A 27,602-nucleotide genomic window follows, 5' to 3' on the forward strand; every position below is an offset into this window, starting at 1 on the left:
AAAAGCATCTGCCATTGCTGTCTCAGAGCCCTGAATACAGGATGGTTCTGTCAGGCAGGGCTCCTATTGGGCTGAGACAATTTCTTTGCCATCTCACTCTCTTTCTTTTGGTTGCTACTTTACTCAGTTTAGCACCTGCAGAAACTTGGACTCCAGAAGGCTACCGTGATGCTTTCCCTCCATTGTGGCATCTTGCTCCTGGAAGCTTGGAAGAATACCCAGTGCAAGGCAATAAAATCGTGGTTGCTGCCTGGAACTACAAGGAAAGATTGGGAATGTATAAAATCATGTTAAACCATTCCGCTAAATATTTTGCAGCACTGGGACCCAACAATGAAGACAATATCCTCTGGGGTTTGCCGCTGCAACATGGTTGGCAATACCAGTCTGGTATGTATGCACTGAACCTTCAAAGGAGATGGGTGGCTACCATTGACATATCGTGCTCTGTTGTGCTGTTTGCACCTCCCAGACTATAGGTTTTTTCCTGGCATTAAGTTGATGGCTTTTAGGTGCCAGATGAAAATATACTGATTTTTCAAGCTATTTTTATAGGGTTTTGATGCCTGGGTCTGCATTTAGTTTCTTCCATGGTAGTATTTTTTTTTTCTTCATTGCTACTATGCTACTCAGATGTTTTGATGCATGATTTATTTATCTAACGTTATAGAGAGCTACTACTAGCTTTCTGCATATGTATAGCCTTATAACTCCAATTTTATACTGTGTTTACAAATTTATAATTAAATAGGGCCAATGATCTTTATAAGTGCTTCCTATCTATGTTATAACATATGCTGCTTCTCTTGTATTATTTGTATCTCGTATTATTTGCCTTGTTTTAATCGACAGGAGCCATCTTGACAGTTTTTAAACTATGGGCTAAAACAGGGAGGACTTCTTTTCACTTTTTTTTTTTTTTGCACCATATGCATTGTGCCTTCCTCTTTGAATAAAAATTCATGGGATCCTCAAAAGGGGAGAAAAATATTTACATCAGGCAGTTATGCTCCCCTCAATTAGTCCCTCTATCCCCCCCAAAGGGCATACTCTTCCTACCTCTACTACCGTCACGGCAGCAGTAAAGAAACTGTAAATAAGTCCTATGTGAAATTCAATGGGCAACTAAATTTGCACCATTGCTCATAGAGTGGAGGTCTGAGATTGGGAAGATGGTGGCTTGAATCCCTTCTCTGCAATAGAAGCTTGCCCAGTGAACTGGGGTCAGTCACACACTCTTAGCATCACCTACCTGACAGCATTGTTGTGAGGATTAAATCAAGAAGGGGGAAATGTTGCAAGACAATGAGTCCATATTGGGGGAAGGCAGAAGTAAATGAATAACATTATGACAAAAAAAAAAAATCTCCATTATATAGAAACAGACTGGTGCGTGGGAGTTGACAAACTAGGCGACAGCCTGGGGCGACGGCTCCCACAATGCCTTGGGCAGATGCCCCCTCCCTGTCCCTGCTCGTGCTGTCCCTGAACCTTTCTTGGCTCTGAGGGGTCAGAGGAGCTCCCCCAATCCCTCAGAGCTGAGAAACAACATGGCTTTCCCTTCCCAGCATGCTCCGAACTCAGAGCCAGTGTTGTTTCTGAGCTTTAAGGTCGCTGCCCCCTCCCTTCTGCTCCACCTTCCCCCCCAGCGTAATCAGAACATGCCATGCCTTGGCCCCACTGGCTGCGACATGGCATGCATCTTATCCTCCTTCTTCTAAGAATGTGCTGGAGGAGGCTTGGCTCCCCCTCCCTTCTGGTTCAGGAAAGGAGGGGGGAGAAGTATCCTCCAGTGCATTCTTAGAAGAAGGAGGATAAGATGCACGCCGTGTCGCAGCTGGTGGGGCCAAGGCGCTGGGGGGGGGAGGCGGAGCGGAAGAGCCAAGGCATGGTGCATCACAGCTGGGGGGGAGGCAGGACAGTGCAGGGGGCACACCATGTGCCATCGCGATGATGTCAGTTTTGGGTGATGTCAATGTGGCATGCACGCACTTCACACGCACGGGAGGACACTACTGGGGGGGGGCACTGGCACAAGGTTCTTCCTTGGGTGGAAAAAAACCTAGCTCCAGGGCCTGTATACCAAATGAGATTTGACTATGTGGCAATGGCAATGTATCTGAGGGCAAAGCTTAATACAAAGGAAAAAGTGCCCGTAGTGTTCATGTTCATATATCGCAACATTTATGTTTTAAAACTCATAATAAAAATGAAACTTTAGCTCTATGGTCTGGGATAAATTACAATTCTATGCTTTAAAAACCATCTGGAATTATCACTAGCTTACAAATACTATTTATACAATTCTTGTGCTTTTCAACTATCTCTCTAGGGAGTCCAAATGATTCTTGGTTTGCCATATAACACATGAATAACTGTTATGGTTTCAGCTGCATTTTGCTCTTTATCCCACCTCTGAGAATGGTGCAACTTGCTTTTCTAGGATTATTTATACACTTTGATAATGTTTGTTGAATGTCGTTCCACAGCCAAAGCTGAGGCCAGTGACCCAATATTTCATATAAACAAGGTTGCAAAGAGTGATGAAACAGGATATTGCAAAACGAATGGTGGGTTGGGATCCATCCAGCTTTCTCGCTCATTTGTGTCCAGTTCAACATGGGTGTTGTAGATTCAGGTCAGATGATCCCCAGTGTAATCCCTTATTCTGTTGGTTGAAGTGGATCCTTCATTCTTTTTTTTGCCAGCAGAAAATTTGGTTGGATCCAACCCAATTAATTTGAAACATATCTCTATTAAATTAATCAAAAGAAGAAGTTTTTTTCAATGCAAATAACAGTAATCTAAATCTTACCAAAGTCCTGGACCTTCTGTCAAAATCCTTGCCATTTAAATACATATTTCAAATGAATGCTCTGCTGAATTGTCTTGCAGGCAGACTAGCAGATCCGCTAAATTTTACATCTTGTGGTCATGAAGATGGAGTAAATCTGTACATATCTGTACACAGCTGGTGGGCTTGTAAGTATGCATTGTGTTCAGAAAACGTTGAATGGTCTACTAAGCATTATTGCCCAGTAAATGTTCTGTAAAAGCAAGATCTTTACTTTTTAAAACTCCCACTCTAGTACACCTATAATAGCAGAAAATTAATCGCTGACATTCTAATTCATCTGTATTTGACATAGAGTGCTGATTTCTACACAATAAGGAGTGCCCAGCAGACATTTTCCTCCTCCTCTCACTTCCTGATGACCCTGAAGCAGGGAGAGGTCTCCAAACCGGGGTATCCCCTGTCCCCACTTGGGGACTGGCAACCTTACTTATCTGGGAGAACCAGGTATAATTCCCCACTCCTCCACATACACCTGCTGGAATGGCCTTGGATCAGCCATAGCTCTCATAGGAGTTGTCCTTAAAAGGGCAGCTGCTGTAAGAGCTCTCTCAGCCCCACCTACCTCACAGGGTGTCTCTTGTGGGGCCGGCGGGAGGTAAAGGAGATTGTGACTGCTCTGAGACTCTGAGATTCAGAGTATAGGGTGGGATATAAATCCAGTATCTTATCATTCTCCTTTCCTCCATTTTATCCTCACAATAACCCTGCAAGGCTTAGACTAAGAGTTCATGACTGGTCTAAGGTTACTCAGCAAGCTTCTGTGTCAGAGTGGGGATTCAGATATGGGTCTCCAAGATTTTAGCCTGAAACTCTGTCTGTTATACTACACTGTCACTGTTGTTGAAGAGTAGCAAGCAGCCAAATCTGAGTGAGTCATTCAGCCTGGGTGGCAGCAAGTTTCCCAGTGGTTGTTGCAGACTTGGCCTCAATAAATTCTCCCTCAATGACCAAACTAACCCTGGAAAGTGCCCTGCCCCCACCCCCTGCCTTTTTCTGGCAATATTGCCTATCAACAGATATTAAGGGCATTTGTTTTTTAAAGCTACAAGTGCTCCTTCTATTGCTTTGGGGAAGTTTAATCCCTCCCACAATATACTTATTTTACTTTAGATTTCAGATTTAACTTAAAATCTAGGCTTTTTCAGGTTGTAGAAATATCTGACTTATCTGTTAATGGTTCCAGGCTATGAATTTAAGTACATAGATTTGGCCATGTTGAAAATTAGACGTATCAACAAGCTTGGACTATAAGGATTTGATGGGGGAAATCTCATTTTCTCCTTCTCCACTATTTTCTCTTTCCCTTCCCTGAAAGCCCCCATATCCTCTCCAATTTTCTGATTCTCTTCATCCTTCTTCTCACCAGCTTATCTTATCTTCATCTCCTTCCTCAATCTTCTGCTTTGCTCCTTGCCTCTCCATGGCAGCCTCTACCCAGGAAAACTATGACTGATTTCTCACTAGGCTTGTTCTGGTCTTGGAGCCCTTGCCCCCTCAGCGCTTCTGTCCAATTTTGCACAAGTTGCCACAGGGCTGTGACTTGCCCCACTTCTTTCCTGCAGCAAATAAGATCCTCTGAAAACCGGTTTCTGCTTGCCAAGGGAAAGAGGTGGGGCAAGTTGCAACCTCCCTGGGGCAGCTTGTGCAAAATCAGAAAGAAGGGCCCGGGGCGGGGGGGGGGGAGAGCTCCAAGACCCAAACAAGGCTAGTGAGAACTCGGTCAATGTCTCAGTTGTGAGGACCAGGCCAGGCCTAGTTATGTGCTGGTGAATCCATAAGAATCTGCAAGGAGCACCTGATTTTCCTTTATATCTACTTCCCCGTACTATTTCTTTTTTTCCTTTGTTCTTTTCTCCCCCTTCCTTCTGTCCTTCTGATGCAGCGGAGTTCAACACAGGACTTGCTTTATTGACTATAATAGAAATAAGGCCTGTTGTGGAGAAAAAGTGCATTGGGCTCTAGAAAGAGGTTCTGGGTGAGTGCCCCTCACCCTTGCTGTCTTTCCACCCACCCAAGTGAAGGCATTCACTCTCTCCCCACCTCAAGGGGAGCTAATCTCTGCCATCTGGAGAACAGTTGTAATACTGAGTGATCTCCAACCCTCATCTGGAATTTGGCAACAGTAGTTCCCCAGGAGGAGATGACATTGTACTTGTCTGTCCCACCCCCTCAAACGCCACTCTATCCAGGCCTCACCTCTTAAATCTCCAGGAATTTTCTAACCTGAGTTGGCAACCCTATCTTCTTCCCTTTATCTGCCTCTCTGACATCAGGTTTCCATTGCCTTCCTCTTGCCTCTACACAGGAAAATGACAGCCTTTCTTCACAATTGGGGGGGGGGGGACCAAAGTAGTTTATATCATTCTCCTTTCCCACCATGTGATTTGAACAACAATCTTGTGAGACAGGTTAGGCTGAGAGTCTGTGACTGATCCAGAATCACCCAGTCAGCTTCCATAGCAAGAAGCTGGGTCTGACAAATCCCACTCTGAAACCTTAACTCCCATGCCACAGTGGCTGTCATGGGGGGCTGCTGCTGAACAGTAGCAAGAAGCCAGGCATAGAATAGCCAACCCCAGGTGGCGCCATCCCTTTACCTGCCCCTCTGACTTCAGGTTTCTACATAGGAAAAGAACAATCCTTCTTCACAGTGTGTGTGTAGGGGGGCCAAAGTAGCTTACATCATTGTCCTCTCCCCTTTTGATCTGAACAACAACCCTACGAAGCAGGTTAGGCTGGAAGCCCTTGACTGGTCCGAAGTCACCCAGTCAGCTTTCACAGCAAGAACCTGTATCTGGCAGACCCCACTCTGAATCCCTAAATTGTATGCCTTCCTCAAACTCCAGAATCTCCAGGAATTTCCCACCAACCTGGAAAGGTATCACTAAAGGCCTCTGGGTTAGTGCCTCCCCACCCTTGCTGTCTTCCCACCCACCCAAGTGAAGGCATATACTCCCCCCCACCTCAAGGGGAGCTGATCACTTCCAAAAGAAGAACAGTTGTAATTCTGAGTGATCTCCAGCCCTCACTTGGAGATTGGCAACAGTTGTTCCCCAGGAGGAAAGGTCTCTCCCTCAGAGGCCTGTAGCAATACCTTAGGAATTCTCCAACAACTACTAAAGGCCTCTGGGTTAATGCCCCCCAGCCATGCTGTCTTCCCACTCACTACTAAAGGCCTCTCCCTTTACTGAGAAAAGTAGTCTGGGTTATCTAGCAACAGACTCTGGCTAGCACTTCCCAGGGGGCAGGAAACACTCCCAGCAGGGCCAGGCCTTGGGTAAGCTTGGGGCAGAGGGCCATTGCTGGCAGCCATGTCAAAGTTAAGCTGAAGGAGCTGAAGGCCTCAGACTTGGGCTTCAGAGAGGCTTTGCGCCTTTTTTGCTGTGAAGTGGAAGGGGCCAAATTTTTGCCAAAGAAGGTCGCGGGAAAGCAGTGAAGATGTGTCTCTGTCTGTGGCAAGTTCATTTTGGTGACTGGGGGAGCGTTTGGCAGTCTATAGTGGGAAGGTAACACTGAGTAGAGACAATAGGAAAGCCAAAGGTTGCAAAAGATACTGGAGAAACAGTGGAGATGTGCCTCTGTCTGAGGCAAGTTCGTTTTAGCAGTTGGGGGAGCATCTCACAGTCTACAGTGGGTGGGTGACACTGAGTAGAGCCAATAGGGAAGCCAATCTGATGCTGGAGCCTTCATTATCCAATTGCTGATTCAGTGCAGTCTCACCCAGTCCCAACGAATGGGGGAGCTGGGATTTCCCAACATGAAACCAGCTTTATGTCTATAGATTGCTAATGCAGTGCAGTCTCACCCAGTCCCAACGAATGAAGGAGCTGGGATTTCCTAACATGAAACCAGTTTTATGTCTATAGATACTAGCTATAATATAGTGGGTTCAATGCAATGAAGAGGCGAGGTGGTCGTGATCATAACTCTCAGAGGTCTGAGGGGAGCAGAGCAGCTCTGATAGCTGAGACAGCTGGAGAAATTGCTGAGAATTTCTGAGTTTTGAAGGACTTCATTCTGAGGTTTGTGGGGCTGCCTAAAATTCTGAGTTGTGATAGCTGGGGAACTGCTGTTTGTTTGGTCTTTGTTTGCTCTTTGTTTGGTTGAGTGGGCTAAAGGAGAAAGAGATTGAGAGTGATTGCTGCTGATTGCTGAGGAGTGCCTCTGTTCCACCCTCTTTGCATTTTAAGCTGCGCCTTGCCAAAGGCACGAGCCTTTGGCACGAGCCGAAAGGCGAGAGCTAAAGGGCTCTTCGCCTGGGGGCTCCCTAAGGACCAGGAACCCAGATCCCTGATTTCCTTGTTCTCCCAATAAGGTAAGTTCCCAATAAGGTAAGTTAAGGTAAGCTAGGTTGACCCTCCAGAAGGGGAGCCACTTAAACAAACAGCATTTAAAGAGGACTATATATATATATATATATATATATATATATATATATATATATAAAATGAAGATAGAATGCCAGCAGGGCGTTGGGGGCTTTCCAGTGTTTTGCACTGAGTGTCACATGTATGACTATCTGCCAAAGGACAGAAGTCTTGGGTGTGTGCTCGATGCAAGGAGCTCCTGGTCCTCAGGGAACGAGTTCTTACCCTTGAGGACGAGGTGACTGCCCTGGAGAAGCAGAGACGGTCAGTTAGGCACTTGGGGAAGACTCTCGGGGGTGTATTAGATGAGCCCCACTCTGAACGTAGCAGCCCCGTTGCTGCAGAGAGTGTGAGGGTCGAGAGGGAACAGGGCACCGTGCTGAGGATAAGGGGAATGCGCCCTCAGAAGGGACCTCTTCTTCGGTTGGTGAGCGGGAATCCTTTCGCGCCAAGGAACCATCCCTGAGCAGGGGGAGGGGGGGGTTGGTAGTTGGTGATTCGATCCTTAGGCAGGTAGACAGCTGGGTGGCGAAACTGCGTACTGACCGTATGGTGACTTGCCTGCCTGGTGCGAAGGTAGCAGACATTACGCGTGTAGTAGATAGGCTGATAGACAGTGCTGGGGAGGAGCCTGTGGTCGTGGTGCATGTTGGCACCAACGATGTGGGGAAATGCAGTTGTGAGGTCCTGGAGGAAAAATTTAGGCTGCTAGGCGGGAGACTTAAGGCCAGGACCTCCAAGGTAGCCTTCTCAGTAGTGCTACCTGTTCCACGTGCAGGGCAGGAGAGACAGGCACAAATTAGAAGTCTCAATGTGTGGATGAGACGATAGTGTAATAATAATAATAATAATAACTTTATTTTTGTATCCTGCCCTCCCCCGCCAAAGGCGGGCTCAGGGCGGCTCACAGACATGGAATTCCATGATTCAAATAAAACAATACAAACAACAGTTTTAAATACAATCAATTACATAAATAAATTAGTTAAAAATAGATAAAATAGGTGCTGTAAAATACTATACGTCATAATCATAAGATGGCTAGATGGCTACAAATCAGTTTAACCAGGTTCTGTCTTAAAAGCAAGCTGAAAAAGAAATGTTTTGCAAGCCCTGCGGAATTGGTTCAGGTCCCGCAGGGCTCACACCATCTCTGGAAGTTGATTCCACCATCGAGGGGCCATTGCTGAGAAGGCTTGCTCCCTGGTTGTTTTCAATCTAGCCTCTCTTGGCCCAGGGATTGTTAAAAGATTTTGGGAGCTGGATCTCAGTGCTCTCTGGGGAACATATGGGGAGAGGCGGTCCCTTAGGTAGGCAGGTCCTCGGCCATATAGGGCTTTAAAGGTGATGACCAGCACTTTATAGCAAATACGGTACACAACCGGTAGCCAGTGCAGATCCCACAGCCCAGGCCGCACGTGTTCCCACCCAGGTAGTCCCGTTAGCAGCCTGGCCGCTGCATTCTGAACCACCTGAAGTTTCCGTGTTCAGTATAAGGGCAGCCCCATGTAGAGGGCATTGCAGTAGTCTAGTCTTGAGGTGACCGTTGCGTGGATCACAGTTGCTAGGTCGCTGCGTTCCAAGAAGGGAGCCAACTGCCTCGACCTCTTGAGGTGAAAGAAGGCAGATCTAGCAGTGGCAGCTATCTGGGCCTCCATTGATAAAGAGGATTCCAGTAGCACTCCCAGGCTCTTGACTCTGCGCACTGGTATCAGTGGCGCACCGTCAAAAGCCGGTAGGGTAATCTCCCCTCCCGGTCTGCCGCGGCCCATGCAAAGGACCTCAGTCTTCGCCGGATTCAACTTCAGCCCGCTCAGCCTGAGCCAGTCAGCCACGGCTTGTAACGCCCGGTCCAAATTTATAGGGACATCGCCAGTCCGGGCGTCCATCAGTAGAGGAGGAGAGCCACTGTAAGGCTAGCCCCCGAATTCCTGCGTCGGCGAGGCGGCGGGTCAGAAGCCGATGGTCGACCATATCGAACGCAGCTGATAGGTCTAGCAGCAGCAATACTGCCGAGCCGCCTCGATCCAGTTGCCGTCGGAGGTCATCCATGAGGGCGACCAAGACTGTTTCCATCCCATGGCCCGGGCGGAAGCCGGACTGGCATGGGTCTAGGGTGGAAGCGTCCTCCAAATAATCCTGTAACTGCAACGCCACAGCCCTCTCGATGTAAGGAGGAAGGGTTTAAGTTTGTTAGGCACTGGGATGCTTTTTGGAACAAGCGGGAGCTGTACAAAAGAGATGGTCTCCACTTGTCCTCGGATGGAACCAGGCTGCTGGCGCTTAAAATCAAAAAAGTGGCAGAGCAGTTTTTAAACTAAATCTTGGGGGAAAGCTGACAGGAGATGAAATGTCTCTGGTTCGGGAGGACTCATCTCAAAGAGATGAAGGGTTGGCTGCTATTTTTCTACCGGGTAATGAACCAGAGTTGTCCACTGTGAAGGTGACAAACAGTATGGACTGTCTGCCTGAGTTTCGAGGCGGCAGGAGGAAGGTGGCGGGCCTAGCTTGCCTGGGAAATTATAGATGTTAGTATGCAAACGCTAGAAGTGTTCGAAGTAAAATTGGTGAATTGGAATGTTTAGTGTTGGGAGAAAACATAGACATTGTGGGAATTACAGAAACTTGGTGGAATGAGGAGAATCAGTAGGACACGGTGATTCCTGGATATAAGTTATATTGGAAGGATAGAGAGGGAAGGGTTGGAGGTGGGGTGGCTCTGTATGTCAGAGAGGATATACGGTCCAGTAAGACTGAGGTCACAGAATTAGATTCCCTTTTAGAAATGCTTTGGGTTGAAATAGAAAGCCCAAAAGGAAATTTAACTATGGGAGTTTGTTATCGCCCACCAAATCAAAAGAGAGAGGACGATTATAATATGATGGAAGGCTTAAAGATAGCGGCTAAAAATAAAAACTGTGTCGTGATAGGTGATTTTAACTACCCGCAGATTGATTGGGTCAATATGTGTTCTGGTCGAGAGAAAGAGATTGAGTTTCTTGATGCTCTCAATGACTGTGCTATGGAGCAGATGGTCTCAGAACCTACCAGGGGTGGGGCGATCCTGGATTTGGTCCTAAGTAAAGCCCAAGACTTGGTGAGAGATGTAAAAGTGATTGCACCACTTGGGAGCAGTGACCATAATGTTATTGATTTCACTGTTTGTATAAATAGGGAGTTGTCCAAAAAGACCGCCACAACCACGTTTAACTTTAAAAGGGGTAAATACACTGAGATGAGGAGGCATGTGAGGAGGAAACTGAAAGGAAAGGTACATACGGTCAAAACCCTTGGGGAAGCTTGGACACTATTTAAAACTATAATCCTAGAAGCTCAGATAAAATACATACCACAAGTTAGGAAAGGCACAAACAGGCATAAGAAAAGGCCTGCATGGTTAACAAACAAAGTAATGGAAGCTGTAAAAGGTAAGAAGGACTCCTTTAAGCGGTGGAAAACCAGTCCAAGTGAGATTAGTAAAAGGGAACACAGGCTGTGGCAAATCAAATGGAAGACTGTGATCAGGCAGGCAAAAAGGGACTATGAGGAGCATATTGCAAAAAACATAAATACCAACAATAAAAATTTCTTCAAATATATTAGAAGTAGGAAACCAGCCAGGGAGGCAGTGGGCCCTTGGATGAGCATGGGGTAAAAGGATTACTGAAGGAGGATAGGGAAATGGCTGAGAAGCTAAATGAATTTTTTGCCTCCATCTTCACTGTGGAAGACAAGAACTTTTTGCCCGCCCCAGAACCACTAATTTTGGAAGGGGTGTTGAAAGACCTGAGTCAGATTGAGGTGACAAAAGAGGAGGTCCTACAACTGATAGACGAATTAAAAACTAATAAGTCACTGGGTCCGGATGGCATACATCCGAGAGTTCTGAAAGAACTCAAAGTTGAACTTGTGGATCTTCTAACAAAAATCTGTAATCTTTCATTGAAATCTGCCTCCGTTCCTGAGGACTGGAAGGTAGCAAATGTCACCCCCATCTTTAAAAAGGGTTCCAGAGGAGATCCGGGAAATTACAGGTCAGTCAGTCTGACTTCAATACCGGGAAAGTTGGTAGAAACCATTATCAAGGACAGAATGAGTAGGCACATTGATGAACACGGGTTATTGAGGAAGACTCAGCATGGGTTCTGCAAGGGAAGATCTTGCCTCACTAACCTGTTACATTTCTTTGAGGGGGTGAACAAACATGTGGACAAAGGAGACCCGATAGATGTTGTTTACCTTGACTTCCAGAAAGCTTTTGATAAAGTTCCTCATCAAAGGCTACTTAGAAAGCTTGAGAGTCATGGAGTAAATGGACAGGTCCTCTTGTGGATCAAAAACTGGCTGAGTAATAGGAAGCTGAGAGTGAGTATAAATGGGCAGTCTTCCCAGTGGAGGAAAGTAAGCAGTGGGGTGCCACAGGGCTCAGTACTGGATCCCTTGCTCTTTAACTTGTTCATAAATGATTAAGAGTTGGGAGTGAGCAGTGAAGTGGCCAAGTTTGCGGATGACACTAAATTGTTCAGGGTGGTGAGAACCAGAGAGGATTGTGAGGAACTCCAAAGGGATCTGTTGAGGCTGGGTGAGTGGGCGTCAACGTGGCAGATGCGGTTCAATGTGGCCAAGTGCAAAGTAATGCATATTGGGGCCAAGAATCCCAGCTACAAATACAAGTTGATGGGGTGTGAACTGGCAGAGACTGACCAAGAGAGAGATCTTGGGGTCGTGGTAGATAACTCACTGAAAATGTCAAGACAGTGTGCATTTGCAATAAAAAAGGCCAACACCGTGCTGGGAATTATTAGGAAGGGAATTGAAAACAAATCAGCCAGTATCATAATGCCCCTGTATAAATCGATGGTGCGGTCTCATTTGGAGGACTGTGTGCAGTTCTGGTCACCGCACCTCAAAAAGGATATTATAGCATTGGAGAAAGTCCAGAAAAGGGCAACTAGAATGATTAAAGGGCTGGAGCACTTTCCCTATGAAGAAAGGTTGAAACGCTTGGGACTCTTTAGCTTGGAGAAATGTCGACTGCAAGGTGACATGATAGAGGTTTACAAGATAATGCATGGGATGGAGAAAGTAGAGAAAGAAGTACTTTTCTCCCTTTCTCACAAGAACTCGTGGGCATTCGATGAAATTGCTGAGCAGACAGGTTAAAACGGATAAAAGGAAGTACTTCTTCACCCAAAGGGTGATTAACATGTGGAATTCACTGCCAAAGGAGGTGGTGGCAGCCACAAGTATAGCCACCTTCAAGAGGGGTTTAGATAAAAATATGGAGCACAGGTCCATCAGTGGCTATTAGCCACAGTGTGTGTGTATATATAATTTTTTTTTTGCCACTGTGTGACGCAGAGTGTTGGACTGGATGGGCCGTTGGCCTGATCCAACATGGCTTCTCTTATGTTCTTATGTTCTTTATTAAGTACAGCATAGTATAGGGCTGCACTCTAAGACTGGTTAACTGGGACCACAGGACTAACTATATACAACTCAAGGTTCCTGCACAAGCACATTATTGGATCATTCAAATCAGCAGGGGGCCCGCGATTGGAGTAGGGCAGCAGGAGTTTGGATCCTGCTGCCCATTGTTCCCGAGTCCCCAAGCTCAGTCCTTCTGGCTCCTGGCAGAAATGCCCATATAAGTCTTCTCATTGTTTCTCATACACAGTTCTAGCAAAAGACAAGATGGTGGGGCTGAGACCCCGCTTATAAAACGTGCAAAGAAGTACCCCCCTGAGTCCATACAAAATTACTGCAGTTGAGTTTCCCGCCACAGCCGCTCATTGGTTCCTTCAAGCAGTACAGGTCCATCCAGGTATCCCATGGTTTCCCGCAGTAGCTCTGAAATGTACGAAGCCATCGTGAATGCTAAATTCAGTGCACAAAACCTTCCTACCCACCAACTATTCCTACCATGTATCTGCCCCTCATCTTCAGCTATATATATTATTTACTTCATTTATACCCTGCCTTCCTCCACAACAGGGACTCAAAGCAGCTTGTATCATTCTCCTCTCCTTCATTTTCTCCTCATAACAAACCTGTAAAGTAGGTTAGACTGAGGATGTGTAACTGGCCCAGGGTTACCAAATGGCAGAATGGGATTCAAACCCTGGTCTCCCAGATCATATACTGAAATTCTAGCCACTGTATCACACTGTTTTGGGGGAAGGCATGCAAGTCAAGTGGTATCAAGTTGAATGGGGACTGCTGCCGCCAGGTCTGACCCCACTGAGCCCTGCCTTTTCCTGACAGCAAGAAAGGCCTAACAGCCACTGAGAGCATCTGTTTCTTAAAGCTACAGGCACTCCTTTAATCATTTTGGGGCTTTGTATTTTTTATTTCAAGTTCTTCTGCAAACCTGGGGCTTTCCTCAGATTTGTAGATCAGTCTTGTGTGTCCATAGCCCCAATCTCTGGATTTAAAAATCACAGATGGGGCTATGCTGAGAATTAAATATATTGATATTAGATATATTGATTTCTATTTACTGCTACAGGTGCAAATTATGCACTAGCAATTATTCCATTTCTGGGAGCTCTAGAAAGTGGTTTCTTTGGAGACTTACCATATGAGGTAGAAATGCTACCACCAGATGAGCGAAGAGATGACTTTTGTCATAACACAGTGGAATGCAACAATCAGGCACCAAAAGTTATGGCTGGATGGAGGAACTACTTCAAGGTAAACTATTTTTCTTCTCATATATTATGTCAGAAGACAGTATTTGTTTGTTTACTTTAATTAAAGAAAGGACTTCTGACTTGTGCCAGATAAATCCCCTCCTTCACTAGCATACAGGACTAACATCTTTGAGTGCTACTGCCAAGCCCTTCAATACTGTGTCTCAGTCCCACCCAGCTAGTTTCCCTGTCTGTATCCTCGGATTTCTTCTCAGCCACAAGAATCTAACCCTCATTTCTGTGTGTGTTAGTGTTCTTAATTAAACAGGAGTCTGCCTTGATGTGCTGACAGGACTCCTTGGCAGAGCCTTCAGTTCTCCTTTGCTTCCAGAGAGTTTCTTCACAAAAACTCTATCACTCTCTCAGACAGAACTCCAAAACCAGTTCTGCCTCTCAAGGAACTCAGCCCACAAGCTGTCTCAGTTCCTTCTTGGTTGATTTTCACAACTGTCTTCCTCGGTCCCCAGACTGAACTAATACCAGAGCTATCTCCCAGCTCTGAACAGCTTCAGTACTCCAACAGAACTAACTCTGTGAGGCATTTTTCCCTCACTCTGCAAGCATTCTCAAAACTGATACATTTGGTAACCACGGCTGCTGCTCAGCCAATCAGTGTAAACTGTTCCCATCTACCAGGTGAATAGCCTGAATTCATCACAGTGGTCTAAAAATAGAATAAATAAATAATGTGGAAGTGACTCTTTTCATCTGCTTATGGTCGTCTTGTATTTTTGTAAACATACTAATTACAAACAAACCATAAGTTTCTACTGTTTGTTCATTAACAGGAAACCAGATTAATCCAGGAACTCTCCACCACTCAGGGAAGTACAAAATATGAAGAATCACAAAAACAGTTTTGTTCTCTAACTATAGTTTCTGTCCTTGAAGAAGTCTTCAGTTCCTGGTGTTTTCTACCAGGAAGTCAGTACCTTGGATAATAGTATTTTTATACTGATCATTATGCTTTCTGAGTACGAACATCTTCAAGCTTGCCAGTTAGATTGACCAACTAAAGTATAATAAATAATAATCATTAAACATCTTAACAGCCTTATATATATTTCTCATTTAGTATCTCTCATCCACTGCATGGAACTCTGAAGCATTTTCCTTCTCAAAAGATGAAGCATTGAAATATATGTGGAAAGCTCATGTTCTCTCCCTATCTTATGCACTTCCAAAGTGTCAAAATCGGTAAGATAAAAATCCAAAACACATTCTTTACTATATGTATTCCTGGTTAATATATTTTATTTTATGCAAACAAACAGAAAACAAACATATATGCAATCCTGAATCAGATATACAGATGCCATCCCACTATGCAGTATATTGGGGAGGGGGGGAGGGAATTTCGCCTTAAGGTGCAACTGAGTACCTCTTTTCATTTTGTTGCCCTGTGTAACCCTTTGTGTACACCTGCCCTCACATTAGGCCAGAAATCACTGTCCTACTGGTAGATCAAGCATCACACCAGATTGAATGATCTTGAAACAAATTATATGACCTTTCATTTTATTTTTCATTTTTTTCCAGACTAAAATTCCTGAGTGGCCCTGAAAGTGCTTTTGGAGAAGACTGGGGTAATGCAGTGGATTTCATTGCAGCCACACGTTTTTCCACAGATCAGATGACTACAAACCATTTCCAAACTGGATTGCCACCACGACAACTACTTGAAAGAGATAGAGCCCCATCGATTGGTGACTTCACTCCTACACAAAATAATGTGCTGTTTCTGCTTTCTTCTCTTCGCAAGACGAATGAGAAAATGAGTATGGGTTTAGCCAATTACAAAGTCTATATTTACTGTCTAATATTCATTCCAGTTACATTTAGATGTAACACTAGAAGAAAAGTTAAAGCTGAAGTAGTACATGCTTCTTTGATAGAAAAGATGCTGCCAACATTCATGAAGAGATTGTCATGAGATTGCACTTGGGTTTGAACTTCCCTGGTCTTAAAAACAAGTTAACTATCTTCTAAGTAAATCTCCCCCTTTTGGGGTCATACTGCTCAATGAATGGTGGATGGACAGCTCCAGGCCTTCTGAATGAGATTGGTTATCTGGCCATGATTCTGTTCCAGCTCTGAGACTGAAGCTATCTTAGGTTCACTGATGATGACCTTTTCAGGTGAAAGGTGAGGTAGTGGATATTCTGAACAAGTACCTGGAGGAAGTAGTGGACAAAATGAGAATGAAAAGAAAACAAACATACTGAAGTTTATTCCAGACAATACTGAGGTACTATCTGTTGACAGTATGATCAGTCAGAGATTGAGATTGTTTGGGATGATGATCATGATGCATTCTTTGATGGATCTGGTTTGCAGTGTGGATATGCTGATGTAGGCTCATGTCTTCCCTGTTATCCAAGCACCTTTATCCAACTTTGTTAAGTTTTCCTACTGAAGTTCTTCCTTGAGAAAAATGATTAGGCCAGTTACCCATGCTACTAAGAACATAAGAACATAAGAGAAGCCATGTTGGATCAGGCCAATGGTCCATCCAGTCCAACACTCTGTATCACACAGTGGCCAAAATTTTATATATATTCACTCCTGTGGCAGTGAATTCCACAAGTTAAATCACCCTTTGGGTGAAGAAGTACCTCCTTTTATCCGTTCTAACCCGACTGCTCAGCAATTTCATTGAATGCCCACGAGTTCTTGTATTGTGAGAAAGGGAGAAAAGGACTTCTTTCTCTACCTTCTCCATCCCATGCATAATCTTGTAAACCGCTATCATGTTACCCCGCAGTCGACGTTTCTCCAAGCTAAAGAGCTCCAACCGTTTTCACCTTTCTTCATAGGGAAAGTGTTTCAAACCTGTAATCATTCTAGTTGCCCTTTTCTGCACTTTTTCCAGTGCTATAATATCCTTTTTGAGGTGCAGTGACCAGAATTGCACACAGTATTCCAAATGAGACCGCACCATTGATTTATACAGGGGCATTATGATACTGGCTGATTTGTTTTCAATTCCCTTCCTAATAATTCCCAGCATGGCATTGGCCTTTTTTATTGCAATCGCACATTGTCTTGACATTTTCAGTGAGTTATCTACCACAACCCCAAGATCTCTCTCTTGGTCAGTCTCTGCCAGTTCACAACCCATCAACTTGTATTTGCAGCTGGGATTTTTGACCCCAATGTGCATTACTTTACACTTGGTCACATTGAACATCATCTGCCACGTTGATGCCCACTCACCCAGCCTCAACAGATCCCTTTGGAGTGCCTCAAAATCCTCTCTGGTTCTTACCAACCTGAACAATTTAGTGTCATCCGCAAACTTGGCCACTTCATTGCTTACTCTCAACTCCAAATCATTTATGAACAAGTTAAAGAGCATGGGATCCAGTACTGAGCCCTGCGGCACTCCAATGCTTACCATCCTCCACTGCAAAAACTGCCCATTTATACTCACTCTCTGCTTCCTATTAATTAGCCAATTTTTGATCCACAAGAGGACCTGTCCTTTTACTCCATGACTCTCGAGCTTACTAAGGAGCCTTTGATGAGGAACTTTATCAAAAGCTTTCTTGAAGTCAAGGTAAACAATATCTATCGGGTCTCCTTTGTCTACATGTTTGTTCACCCCTCCCCCCCCAAAGAAATGTAGCAGGTTAGTGAGGCAAGATCTTCTCTTACAGAACCCATGCTGAGTCTTCCTCAATAACTCGTGTTCATCAATGTGCCTACTCATTCTGTCCTTGATAATGGTTTCTACCAACTTTCCTGGTATTGAAGTCAGACTGACTGGCCTGTAATTACCCAGATCTCCTCTGGAACCCTTTTTAAAGATGGTGGTGACATTTGCTACCTTCCAGTCCTCAGGAACAGAGGCAGATGTCAATGTAAGATTACATATTTTTGTCAGAAGATCCACAAGTTCAACATTGAGTTCTTTCAGAACTCTTGGATGTATGCCATCCGGACCTGGTGACTTATTAGTTTTTAATTCATCCATCAGTTGTAGGACCTCCTCTCTTGTCATTTCAATCTGGCTCAGGTCTTTCAACACCCCTTCCAATAGAAGTGGTTCCGGAGCAGGCAAACACTTCTCATCTTCCACAGTGAAGACGGAGGCAAAAAATTCATTTAGCTTCTCAGCCATTTCCCTATCCTCCCTCAGTAATCCTTTGACCCCTTGGTCATCCAAGGGCCCCACTGCCTCCCTGGCTGGTTTCCTGCTTCTAATATATTTGAAGAAATATTTATTGTTGGTCTTTATGTTTTTTGCAATATGCTCCTCATAGTCCCTTTTTGCCTGCCTGATCACAGTCTTGCATTTGATTTGCCATTGCCTGTGTTCCCTTTTATTAATTTCACTTGGACTAGCTTTCCACCATTTAAAGGAGTCCTTCTTACCTTTTACAGCTTCCATTACTTTGTTTGTTAACCATGCAGGCCTTCTCTTACACCTGTTTGTACCTTTCCTAACTTGTGGTATATATTTTATCTGTGCTTCTAGGATTGTAGTTTTAAATAGCCTCCAAGCTTTCCCAAGGGTTTTGACTGTATTTACCTTTCCTTTCAGTTTCCTCTTCACATGCCTCCGCATCTCAGAGAATTTACCCCTTTTAAAGTTAAACGTGGTTGTGCTGGTCTTTTGGGGCAACTTCCTATTAATGCAAATAGTGAAATCAATAACGTTATGGTCACTGCTCCCAAGCGGTGCGATCACTTTTACATCTCTCACCACGTCTTGGGCATTACTTAGGACCAAATCCAGGATCGCCCCACCCCTCGTAGGTTCTGTGACCATCTGCTCCATAGCACAGTCATTGAGAGCATCTAGAAACTCAGTCTCTTTCTCTTGACCAGAACACATATTGACCCAATCAATATGCAAGTAGTTAAAATCACCTATGACGACACAGTTTTTTCGTCTAGCCACCATCTTTAAGCCTTCCATCATATTATAGTCATCCTCTGTCTTTTGATTTGGTGGGCAATAACAAATTCCCATAGTTAAATTGCCTTTTGGAACCTCTATTTCAACCCAAAGCATTTCTACTGACTGTCCCTGTTTCCACAGGGCAGTATGCAGCAGTAAAATTACTGGTTAGAGTATATAGTGTATATTACTCCACAGCATTAATCAATCTTCACTGGTTGATTGACTTACAGCACAATCCAAAGTGCTAGTTATTACTTTACAATGAAACCCTATGCAAAATTACTCCAGTCTAAGTAAAAAAACTCTGCCGTGAAAACGTTATGAAAGCAACGTCACCTCAGAGTTGGAAACAACTGGTGCTTACACAGGGGACTACCTTTACCTATTATCTTTAAGTCTACATAGGATTACACCATTGAAGGCCTACAGAATGGGTTCAGGGCAACTTCCTGTTTAAATACAAACTTACATGATCATGTTCAGAGGCCCTGCTTTGATTAGTTGATAAAAGCTGGGCAGCCATGCGACAACAGATTTCTTCTAGTGTGAATCATATTCCCCATACCTATTTGGAGGTATTACGATATCCTATACGGGATATTATAAATCGATCCCTTTCAGAGGGTGCTTTTCCAACACCCCTGAAAGAGGCATTGGTCCGCCCTCTCCTGAAAAAAGCTTCATCAGACCCGGCCGAATTGGCACACTATCGACCGGTCTCAAATTTGCCCTTTTTGGGCAAAATTATTGAGAGGGCTGTGGCGTTGCAGTTACAGGACTTTTTGGAGGACGCTTCCACCTTAGACCCATGCCAGTCCGGCTTTCGCCCGGGCCATGGGACGGAGACAGTCTTGGTCGCCCTCATGGATGACCTCCGACAACAACTGGATCGAGGCGGCTCGGCAGTATTGCTGCTGCTAGACCTATCGGCTGCATTCGATATGGTCGACCATCGGCTGCTGACCCGCCGCCTCGCCGACACAGGAATTCGGGGGCTAGCCTTACAGTGGCTCTCCTCCTTTCTTGAAGGTCGGGGACAAAGGATGGCAATTGGGGGGGAGCTGTCTCAGAGACACCCACTTCACTGTGGGGTACCTCAGGGAGCAGTCCTCTCCCCTATGTTGTTTAACATCTTCATGCGCCCCCTTGCCCAGATTGCATGGAGGTATGGGCTGGGTTGTCATCAGTATGCAGATGACACCCAGCTCTATCTATTGATGGACGGCCGGGCTGGCGATGTCCCTATAAACCTGGACCGGGCGTTGCAAGCTGTGGCTGACTGGCTCAGGCTGAGCGGGCTGAAGTTGAATCCAGCAAAGACTGAGGTCCTTTGTGTGGGCCGCGGCGGACCGGGAGGGGAGATTACCCTACTGGCTTTTGATGGTGCGTCACTGATACCAGTGCGCAAAGTCAAGAGCCTGGGAGTGCTACTGGAATCCTCCTTATCAATGGAGGCCCAGATAGCTGCCACTGCTAGATCCGCCTTCTTTCATCTCAAGAGGGCGAGGCAGTTGGCTCCCTTCTTGGAGTGCAGCGACCTAGCAACTGTGATCCACGCAACGGTCACCTCAAGACTAGACTACTGCAATGCCCTCTACATGGGGCTGCCCTTATACCGAACACGGAAACTTCAGGTAGTCCAGAACGTGGCGGCCAGGCTGCTATTGGGACTACCACAGTGGGAACATGTGCGGCCTGGGCTGCGGGATCTTCATTGGCTGCCGGTTGTGTACCGTGTTCGCTATAAAGTGCTGGTCATCACCTTTAAAGCCCTATATGGCCGAGGACCTGCCTACCTAAGGGACAGCCTCTCCCCATATGTTCCCCAGAGAGCACTGAGATCCAGCTCTCAAAATCTTTTAACAATCCCTGGGCCAAGAGAGGCTAGATTGAAGACAACCAGGGAGCAAGCCTTCTCAGCAATGGCCCCTCGATGGTGGAATCATCTTCCAGAGATGGTACAAGCCCTGCGGGACCTGAATCAATTCCGCAGGGCTTGCAAAACATTTCTTTTCCAGCTTGCCTTTGAAACAGAACCTGGCTAAACTGATGTGTAGCCACCTAGCCATCTTGTGGATATTATGACTCATAGTAATTTAGCACCTATTTTATCTATTTTAACTAATTTATTATGTAATTGATTATTTAAAATTGTTGTTTATATTGTATTGTTTTATTGAATCATGGAATTCCATGCCTGTGAGCCGCCCTAAGCCCGCCTTTGGCGGGGGAGGGCGGGATATAAGAATAAATTTATTATTATTATTATTATTATTATTATTATTATTATTATTATTATTATTATTATTATTATTATTATTATTTGACTAATGCTTAGCTTGTTAAGTTTTCAAAGCCAATTTAAGACATACCCTCTCCCTCCTTCCCTCAGCCTTGCCTCAGGATGGTTGCCTGAGAAGGAGATAGGGAAGCCTCACAGGGATGTTGTTCAGATTAAAGGGGGGAGAGGAATGAAGAGAATGATGTCAGCAATGCAATAGCCAGGGAGCCTGGCACTGCCTCAGAAGCCATAGCTGTTCCACATTTACTGTTTTTCACTCCCTTTCTCCCTCCTCCCCTCAGTCTCACCCCAAGATGGTTGCCTGAGAAGGTGATAGGGAAGCCTCAGAGGGTTGTTGTCCAGAACAAAGGGGGGGGGGGAGAAATTAGAAGAATGATGTCAGCTACTTTGGTTCCCCCCTCCCCATTGTCTTTTTTAAATCTAGAGGCTGCAGGGTTCTCAATTCCAGGTTAAGAAATCCCATATGGAGAGATCACCTCCCCTTGAGGTGGGGGGAGGGGTAGGATAAAGATTATTGGGGAACAAGTGGAGTGGAAGACTGAAAGACAGAGAGCTGGGGAAAGATAGTGACAGAAAAGGAGAGTAGGAAAAAGAAAGAAACTCTGATGGAAAAAACTCCTTTGATAGATTTGCAGTTAGAAGAAGCAAGGGTAGATTCCATGTTAAGATTTAAATCCGATTAAACAAGGCAAGATAAATGTCCTAAAGGCATTCATATAAAACTGCAACGAGGATTTAAAGAAACTGATACAGCATGCTGTATAACAGGATTTTAATATGATGATTGCTTAGTCTTTAATGCAAATACTATTAAACTTATCATCTAATACTTAAGGAAGTATAGGATGTTAACAGAGATTACCTCTATAGCAGGGGTGGCCAAACTTGCTTTACATAAGAGTCACACAGCATAAATATCAGATGTTTGGGAGCCTCAAAACATTAACATCAAGTGTTTGAGACTCACAAGACATGAATGTCAGGTGTTTGAGAGAAGGAAGGAAAGAAAATAGATGGGGATGGAGACATAGAAAGAAAGCAACTTTAACTTTAAATGCATTCTCCAAGCCACTGACTGCCTTGGCTGGGAGAAGTAGTTTAAAGAGAGAAATGCCTTCTCCAAGCCAGCCAACAGAGCAGTGGAGGCCTTGAAAGTCACAAAATATGTATGAAAGAGCAACATGGCCTCCAAGCCACAGTTTGACCACCCCTGCTCTACAGTATAACTGAAATAGATTTATTTAGGCTTCCCAAATCCCCCGCCTGGGCGGGGGACCCCCGATTTGGAGCCTCCTCCTCCCCCCACTTGGTAAAAATCCAGAAAGCGGGGGGAATGGCGGCCCTTCCCACGCAGCCTAGAACCCAGCAGCTTCTCCTCTTCCCTTCCCACCGATCCCTGATGCTTCTCCACCTCACTTCCCTGCTCACCTCAGATTGCAGCAGTTTCTCCTTGCCCCTCCCCTTCCCACCCAGCTCCATCGCAGCAGCCGGAGCTTTCCCAGACTGCTTCCTGCCCCGCCCCAAAGGACCATGTGCCTTTGCACCTCCGGAGGTGGTGAAAGGCTTCAACTTTCTGTGTCTGTGTTACTGTGAAGAAGCTGGCTGGTGAGTAGAGAGCCAATCCCCTACATCAGATTTGCGAGAAGGGGTGTGTGTGGAGAAGAGGGAAATGTCATTATTCCCTATGTGAAATATTTCTCATAGGGTATAATGGGGAATTGATCTGGAAGTTTCGGGGGCTCTGGGGGAGCTATTTTTTGAGGTAGAGGCACCAAATTTTCAGTATAATATCTAGTGCCTCTCCCCAAAATACCCTCCAATTTTCAAAACGATTGGACCAGGGGGTCCAGTTCTATGAGCCCCAAAAGAAGGTGCCCTTATACTTCATTATTTCCTATGGAAGAAAGACATTTAAAAAGGTGTGCTGTCCCTTTAAATGTGATGACCAGAACTATCTTGGAGTTCAATTATGCTTGTCACACCCTTGTTCCTGGCTCCGCCCCCACTGTCTCCTGGCTCCACCCCCAAAGTCTCCTGGCTCCACCCCAAAGTCCCCAGATATTTCTTGAATTGGACTTGGCAACCCTAGATTTATTGCTACTTAAATTGCCTTCCTGCCCCCAAAGATGATATAATACACATGAAGAATTAAATTTAGATATAAAAGAAAGTGGATTAAAATATAGGCAGCCCAAGTTAATGTTTTGCATGAATGTATTGAATAGTCACTTTTCATGTGCAGCATGTGCAGACTTTAATGTGTTTCAGTGTTGCATGAAAAGACTGGCTACAGGAAGTTTGGCAGATTTGCTTTCCTCTGTTCCAAAGTTGCAGTTCTCTTGCCCTCTGCTTCTGATGGTGATGATGCCCTGACACAATGGCCGTTTTCGCACTAGCGTTTGCTCCGGCGTAGCGCCCCATTTACCTCCGGATCTTCTCTTGGATTTCGCACATGTTGCTCCGGCGCTGCGCTTTGCTCCGGTGCTTCAGGGATTTTACGCCGGAGTATGTTTTTCAGCATGTTGCCGGAGTTTCCGAAAACCTCCGGATCCACTCCGGATCCACTCAGCGGAGTTTGCTGTGTGAAATCCATCCACGCCGGATCGACTGCTTTGTGGGCGTCACCCTCTCCCTTTCCGTCCTCCCACCCCATCCACCCGCTTGGCCAATCATCAGCCTTTCGCGGCGCTTCCCCAAAGTGCCGGCACGGCCATTTTTTTTTTTAAACTTCACAGTTTTGCGTAATAGCGATATTTCGAAATTAACAAAAAAAATTTCGAAATTAAGAAAAAAACCCTCCTGGAATAGCCTCAATTGCCACTTCAATTGGTTTCGTTAGAATTTTTATTATTATTATTGACTTTAGTTGCGTTATTTCGCTGTTGCGTTATCTCGATAATGCGAAAACGACCATTGTTGGGGGGGGGAATCTAGTGCCGGTGCGGGCCAAAGCGTTCATGCGTGTGTGTTTTAAAAAGGGAATGCCTCCCTCAGCTGTGCCACCAGGATTTCTGGACCTGCACAAAATCGCCATGTATAAAATGGGAAGTTGGAGTCCTGCATTCTTCTCCCTGGCTACATTCCGCTCGGTTAGAAAATAGACGCGACCTCGCTCTTCACACGCGCCATAGAAGGGGAAGGAGAGAATGGAGCGGGGGGGGGGAGCTATGGCAGCAGGAATCAGTCAGGTCCCCGTTGCAAGCGCCAGCCGGGGAGGGGAAAGAGAGCAGAGGAAATTTGGGGGGGGGGGATCTAGTGCTTCAGAATTTTGGGGGGGGGAATCTAGTGCTAGGATTCTCCACTGTGAATGCTTCCGTTAATACATAAAGGGCTGTGGAGGATTCTACAGCTGCAGCCAATCCATAAGCAGCAGCAGCACACGTGATGCGGTTTGTCCAAGAAAAGAAGGGGAGGGAACAGCTCGATGTTACGTTAGTACGTTAGTACGTCATTACGCAACCAGACTTGCGCTTAAAAAAAAAAATGATTGACAGGGCATCGAACTCAAGCCGATGCCAGTGGGAAAACGATTTGAGCCGGGGCTTCAGGGAAGGCGACTCCGCAAAGAGTCACTAGTGGGAAAACGAGAAAAATGATCCGGACATAATTGCGCCGCGGAAAAAGGGGAGCAAACGCTAAGTGCGAAAACGGCCAATGTTAAAGGCAACAAGGATATGTTAAGGGTAACAGCATATGTTAAACAGGATTTGTTAAAGGCAACAGGATATGCTAAAGGCAATAGGGAGCTAAAAAAAAATTGCTCTGCCAGAATAAGGAAGTTGTTAAGCCTACACCTTTCTGCACTTAAAGTAAGTTTAATGCAGGTGTTGAGAGATAATACGTTTACTGCAGGCATTGGAAGATAAATTTTTGTGCATAAAGAGATGTCAAGTCAGAGCCCCACATGGTTTTCAAGGCAGAGGTGGTTTGCCATTGCTTTCCTCCTCAGGTTCTTCCTTGGTGGTCTCCCTTCACTTCCTTACTCAGCTTCTGACAAAATCAGACTATATTATGCCTCCTTCTTTCCCAAATGCAACTTTAACAAAAGTAAATGTTTTTAGTCTGTCAGTCAGTCAAAAAATTATTGTGTATAGCCATTGGCCATTACGAAACAGAGCACAAGCAGCAAAGTTCTCAAATAACACTTTAAAGTTCCCCGGAAAGGCCAACCTCAAGAAGTTACAGCATTTGATAACACTCTTGCTCTTATGTTTTGTTTAAAATTGGCTATTATTTCTAATGTTTCATTTAATTAGCCCAATTCTCAGCAAAATATGTCCAAAACAGCTCACAAAATGACTTTTTAAAATATACTGTTATTAACAAGCAGTGCCAATAAAATCTGTAAAACAACAAAACAAAAATGGGAAACAAAAAAGCACAATAACAATAGTTCAACAGAACAAAACACTATATTACCAGCTATTACCAACTTTAAAGGCTTCACCAGGGCTTTTTTATAGGAAAAGCCCAGCAGGAACTCATTTACATATTAGGTCACACCCTCTGATGTTACCATTGTTTTGCACAGAACTTTTCTGCAGAAAAGACCCAGCAGGAACTCATTTGGATATTAGGCCATACCCCCTGACATCAAGCCAGCCGGAACTGCATTCCTGTGCGTTCCTGCTCAAAAAAAGCTCTGGGCTTCACTCTTTTGAGGACTTGGATGATAACCCCTTCCCTGATTAGGCAGAGGATAGTATATCTATCATCTGGATTCCCTAAAGGGATTCTGCTCACTCTGTTTGCAATTGTTTATACTGGGCCACTATGGAAACAGTTGAAATAGTCTGAATGCCATCATTTTTAGGGTTATGGATGTTATAGCTTTTAAAGCCTGATTTTATTTTTTTTAAACCAATGCTATAACCTGTCCTGAGCCAGTTCATGGGAACGGCAGGATAGGAATTGAACCAAACAAACAAACAAATAATACCCAGTAGCAGAATGCCCGAGCAAACAGATTTTCATGTGATGGCTAAACCTTTAAGGACTAAGGCACTGAGGAAACAATTTTAAGAAGTTCTATGTTATTCAGTAGGGATTAATCCTGGAAAAGTGCCCTTAGAGTTGCAGTTTGAGTGCAGATAAGTTATGTAGTAGGTAAAGTTATTGCACAGGAAAACCTACCACAGAGTTTTTTAAGTGTGTAAACCACTATGTATACATAAACAGAGAGTCTCAAGAAAGTTAAAACCAATAAGTATAATTTCTAATCCTAGCAACATTTCACAGCATATCAATTACACTCCATTCTTCCTTTCTTCAATAATTTATTTTTAAGGAAAGTTTCCATCCACAGTTGAGGTTGGGGAGTTCTGTTTCAACTCTGAAATTTGGAGGTAGATTTTTCTATGAAGAGGAGCTGAGGGAAAGGAATAGTCTTCTTTTGACTTCACATAATTAGTTCCAAGCACAAGCTCTAGAATTCAGTGTTAAATGAAATCTGCTTTGTAGTGTTTCTGATAACCACTCTATATTTTTTTCATAGGAGGAACTTTGTCGGTGTTATGGAAAATGGCAATGTCTACAGAAGCTGGAAGGAAAGCAGGACGTGCCCTTATTGAAAGTGTGGTTTAAGAGCACTAGTCTTTGAGAAAGCTCAGCTCTACATAAACCTGATTATCTTAACTGACTATGCAATAGTATTTGGCTAAAGTCAAAATCTCAATTTGTATCAATATTTGTTTAATTTTCTCAATTCATCCTCATTTCTTTATTCTTGTGTTCTGATTCTAGTTCTAAACTGCTGATCAAGTTAGTTGATACACATTTGGTGGAAACACAATGGGATATAGCTAAATGTAGGAGCATGGCTAACTCTGGCCCTTTCTGCTTTTGTGTTTACTACAGCTCTCACCTCCCACCTCCGTTGCTTCAAAAACCTGCTTCCATATTCACTCGCATACTCACCCCACTCTCCCATCAGATTTTGAAATTCCTTCCACATCCTTTCCCCAGCATTCTGCTGTCACTCTGCTGTATCTCCGTAGTTTCCAAGTTTCCGTAGTTTCTTAATTAGCTTCCAAGCCTTTAAAAGTAGAAACATTTCCTCGGACTTTTCCCCTCCCCTGGTAGGCTAATTGGTCTGTTCTTGTTGGTCAGTTTCACGCTATGCACATTTTTTTGAAGTAGGAGACATTTGTTTGGTTTGTTAGGATGCTGAGCTAGTGCAGCAAGTTTGATTCTTCTTTGGAGCAATTTTGTATTTGAAAAAAAAAAAGTTCCCTTTTAAATTGACTCTGCCCACAAACATTTCAAACGTGAGAATAATATCTTCTTTTGTCATCTTAGTTCTTTTGTCATCTCAGTTCTAAATAACAATGGAGGCAACACAGGCCGCAAAACACTGACATCGCCACCTCCCCCCTCTCTCCCTAAATTTTTAAAGCAGTGTCTGCCAGTGTGGTTTTTTCCTCCAGCAAACTCCTTGACTACTGATAAAGGGAGGGGGGACAGTAATGGCAATCCC

The 27,602-nt window shown here is 44.6% G+C and overlaps 1 protein-coding gene across 1 annotated transcript; it reads left to right on the forward strand.

The window, feature by feature from the left end:
• On the forward strand, positions 1-26,949 carry C1H6orf58 (chromosome 1 C6orf58 homolog). Its single transcript, XM_060258685.1, has 6 exons — positions 1-390; positions 2,896-2,982; positions 13,733-13,917; positions 14,992-15,113; positions 15,456-15,694; positions 26,622-26,949. Exons 1-6 carry the CDS (start codon positions 42-44, stop codon positions 26,708-26,710), a joined length of 1,071 nt encoding a protein of 356 aa, XP_060114668.1. The 5' UTR covers positions 1-41; the 3' UTR covers positions 26,711-26,949.
• The last annotated feature ends 653 nt before the right edge of the window (positions 26,950-27,602 follow it).

This window comes from Heteronotia binoei, chromosome 1 (assembly GCF_032191835.1).
Source record: "Heteronotia binoei isolate CCM8104 ecotype False Entrance Well chromosome 1, APGP_CSIRO_Hbin_v1, whole genome shotgun sequence".
NCBI lineage: Eukaryota > Metazoa > Chordata > Lepidosauria > Squamata > Gekkonidae > Heteronotia > Heteronotia binoei.

Bases quoted from the DNA above. Each gene is read 5' to 3' on its own strand.
- C1H6orf58 (XM_060258685.1), top strand. From the start codon at position 42: ATGGTTCTGTCAGGCAGGGCTCCTATTGGGCTGAGACAATTTCTTTGC. The intron at 15,114-15,455 runs GTAAGATAAAAA...ATTTTTTTCCAG, and splicing joins CTTCCAAAGTGTCAAAATCG to ACTAAAATTCCTGAGTGGCC. The intron at 15,695-26,621 runs GTATGGGTTTAG...TTTTTTTCATAG, and splicing joins CAAGACGAATGAGAAAATGA to GAGGAACTTTGTCGGTGTTA.